This window comes from Galeopterus variegatus, unplaced genomic scaffold, assembly GCF_000696425.1.
Source record: "Galeopterus variegatus unplaced genomic scaffold, G_variegatus-3.0.2 Scaffold325, whole genome shotgun sequence".
Classification (NCBI taxonomy): Eukaryota; Metazoa; Chordata; class Mammalia; order Dermoptera; family Cynocephalidae; genus Galeopterus; species Galeopterus variegatus.
Genome location: NW_007726436.1, coordinates 211,345 through 215,020, shown reverse-complemented (window position 1 = coordinate 215,020; position 3,676 = coordinate 211,345). Strand labels below are relative to the sequence as shown.

General features: G+C 37.7%; 1 protein-coding gene across 1 annotated transcript in view; it reads left to right on the top strand.

Moving 5' to 3' along the window:
• YLPM1 (YLP motif containing 1) overlaps nucleotides 1–3,253 on the top strand; it is a gene marked incomplete at its 5' end in the record, with an annotated part of 69,452 nt that extends 66,199 nt beyond the window's left edge. Inside the window, 2 exons of the mRNA XM_008567531.1 lie at nucleotides 1,211–1,393; nucleotides 1,721–3,253. Coding sequence (XP_008565753.1) covers nucleotides 1,211–1,357 — 147 coding nt within the window. The remainder of the gene's footprint in view (nucleotides 1–1,210; nucleotides 1,394–1,720) is intronic.
• Nucleotides 3,254–3,676: the final 423 nt, after the last annotated feature.

The window sequence follows — 3,676 nt, the reverse complement described above, 5'->3', positions numbered from 1 at the left end:
TATATATATATATATATATTTTAAATCAAAATACCAACAGGACATATCCCTAATCCTTATATTTGTCGTTGTAATCTTGCCATAAATGATATCAATTGAGTCAGTCTCTTAGTCTCTTTATCTCATGAATGAAAGTAATATTACCAACCACCTGATTTCTCTCTCTGAGATGAAATTTCAAGAAATACTTATGTAAGGAGATATATAAAATTCAGTCCTTGATCTAGGGTGTTTATAGTCTGTAAGGGAAGACAGATCTATAAATGAGTGATTACAATACAGTGTAGAAGTTCAAAAATAGACATGTCAGGGCCGGCCAGTGGCTCACTTGGGAGAGTGTGGTGCTGATAACACCAAGGCCATGGTTTTGGATCCCTATGTAGGGATGGCTGGTTAGCTCACTTGGGAGAGCCTAGTGCTGACAACACCAAGTCAAGGGTTGGGATCCCCTTACCGGTCATCTCTAAAAAAAAAAAAAAATAGACGTGTCAAAATCCAGAAGTAGCTCCAGGAAAGCAATGATTAATTATTCGATTGGCAAAAGAAAAGAATAAAGCAGGAAAGGATGACTAGACTCATGCCAGGTGGACATGGTTAGGGAAAAGATGTTTCAGAAAGAGAGACTAGTATATGCAAAGTTACAGAGACATGAAATGGCCCAATGCGCTTTGAGAACTAGAAGTCTGTATTACTTGTAGGCCATAGATACTGGCTAGAGATGCTGCAGGAAAGTAGGTGGGGGTGAGATCAAGAAGAAACTGAGTGCTTGGGCTTTATCTTGTAGGTAAGGGAAGGACTAAAAGCAGATGAGAGTCAAAACTGTGTGTGTGTTAGGAAGATCACTGGCAGAATTGATCGGAGGGGGTGAATAGAGACAGGAAGACTAGGTAGAGATTAGTGCTTTGCTTCAGGAAAAAAAAATGAGGTCAATGAATTAAAAAGGGGTGGCAGAGGAGAAAGAAAGGGTGGTATTGAGCTGAAAGCTAAGCTGTTCAAGAGCTGGAATGGTTAGGACTTGGTGATTAACCAGAGAGTTTTCTCTCTGTGACTTAAGATATATGGCTTTCTCCAGTTCTCCTGGATTAATTTTTAATTTTTTAAACTTGTAATTTCAAATAAGTTTTCCTACCCCTTAGACTGTCCAGAGAGGGAGAGGCCCTTTTCATTTTTGTTTTTCCTAAAGCCCAGCCTAATGCTGTGTTCTTTTTAGGTGAGATGGGCAGACCTAGAAGAAAAGAAGGACGCGGATAGGAAAAGGGCCATAGGTTTTGTGGTCGGACAGACTGATTGGGAGAAGATCACAGATGAAAGTGGTCACCTGGCTGAAAAAGCCCTCAATCGAACCAAATATATTTGAGACTTAGTGTTTGAATGGAGTCATTATTCCTCTAAGGTAACGGTACACAGTCATGTAAATAGCCTACTGTGTGGTTGCTTTGAAGGGTTTGATATAAAACAGCATGCTTTGCTAAAAATGCCCTCTTCCTGTATTATTTTCTAGTTCTAAAAGAGTAAGTATGTGCTAGTTGCTAACATTTACAGTGCAGGGTATTAGAAAAGGAAGCAATTTTCTGCAACCTGGCTCATTTATAAAAATATAAGACTTGAGAAAAGCTTGGATTCTGTGGATTTGGGAAAGAGTGGAGTGATGTGATACTAACGTCTACTGAACTTTCTGCCTGTGCTTTCCTGGCATGACAGCCTTTTCTTTTCTTTCCAGGTGGTTCGCTTTGAGGTGATATGAAGCCAAGGCCTCATGGAGCTTCTTTGTGTGTCACCTTGCTTCCACGTTTCAGTTTTTGTTTTGTTTCTACTGCTTTAGTTTTTTAAAGTTCTCCAGTGTCCCCAGGAGGTATTAGAATCTTGCTGTACCCAAGCAAGATGTTAATTTTTCTTTTTAACTATTTTGGGGAGGGAGGGAGTGATAGCTTAACTGCTGAAGCCAGGTGGGGGTCCACTGGAGGATTCCAACAGAGAATATTTCCTCCACTGTACAGTGTCACAGACTATCATCATTGCTTTGTGGCTGTTTTTGTTTTTTACTGTATGTAACTGGTAGCTGATTGTACTAGGATTAAAAACAATAAACTTTCACGATAAAGCCGATGAGATTCATGGGCTACACAGAATGGGCCCCTTTCTCGTTTTCTTAATTTGATTTTTATTGCTTTTTTAATACAGTATATCCCAATTACGTGCTAGCTGAACATCCCAAAATCTCTTACCCATCGATTTTTATGTAGCTCAGTGATTCTGTAGCACATGTTGTAGCAAAGCACAAGGTTCAGTGATGTTCAAAACTCTCTTCTTTGTTTTATAGCTGATTTCTTTGTCTATCTTTGTGTCTTGAAAACTGATAGAAACCAAGTTCAAATATTCATCAGTTCCCTGGAGCATATCTGTTTTGTAATATGATGGTTTATTTTTAATTTCTTTTTTCTCTTTCTCCTTCCCTCTCTTCTTTCCTTCCTCTTTTCACTTTCTCTCTTTAAACTTTATGCTTTGATTTTTTCTTAATCTGGCTTTGAATCCTGGTGCACAGAACTGATGTACCCCATGGAACTCGAGCTTGTTGCCTTACTTTGAACTTGAATTGTTGATTTTTAAATAAAGATTGCAGGGCAGGAGTATGGAGATGTAGAGCCCTCTGGCATGCAGCCTTTTTAAGTGTGTCAAGTTTTCAGGTTCTTGCCAGATTGCTCATTATTGGAAAGCACTGTCTTCTGCACAGAATTTCCTCTCTTGTGGATAATACCAGGTGGAACCCAGAAACATCCAGACTAAAATGCAAATATCACTCCTATTTAAACACAAAAAAGAGGCTTTTTTCCCTTTTTCGTTCTGCAAAGGAAAAAGTCATCTTCTAGCGTGAAAGAAGATAGAGAAGAGCCTTCTTCCTCAAACACCATTTCCATTTTGTAATCCAGCTCAGCAATTTGTAAATGTGTTCACTAAAGACTTCAGTATGTTTAAATGTTTTCTTCTGGGCTGCAGATGAAAATCCTTTCATTTTATGACCTACATTAAATACTGTGTGAATAGAGCTAATATTTACTTGGATTCAAATAGTTTCACTTTGGGTTCAACAACTTGATATAGTACTGAAGACTAATTTAATGGAAATCCTGACAACTTCTGTACTTTTATCTTCCCTGAAATTCTGAATGTTTAATCATAAGTAATATTAAGTTCACTAACAAGTTAATATTGAGTGTATGATTTGCTACATTAAATAACTTCACTGTTTGTAGTATTTAACAAGCTATTTTGTTGCTTATTGGCCTACAATACATCTTTATGTTCTGATCTTTCTCAGCTGCCTGCATTATGTTGAGTGAAGGTACATCCCAAGATAGCCAAATAGAATTGTTTGTACAGACCTATTTACTACTTACTAAAGCTACCCAATGTCTATATGTCTATTCTCATAAAAAAAAAAACAAAACTTCCAGAATGTGTTCTCTGGTTCAGAAGAAATGTGTTCTTCTTAGAAGATTTTTTATTTCAGTTGTTGTCCTTAACCTTTTTATGTTATGATTGACAGTATTCAGAATTCTAATGACATAAGGAGTGGTAATCACCCATGAATCACTTTGAGTCCATTGTGTTTTTGCCTTGTAGACACGGCTTTGTGTTTGTGCTCTTATACCAAGAGGGTGGGGAAAAGTCAACAGAG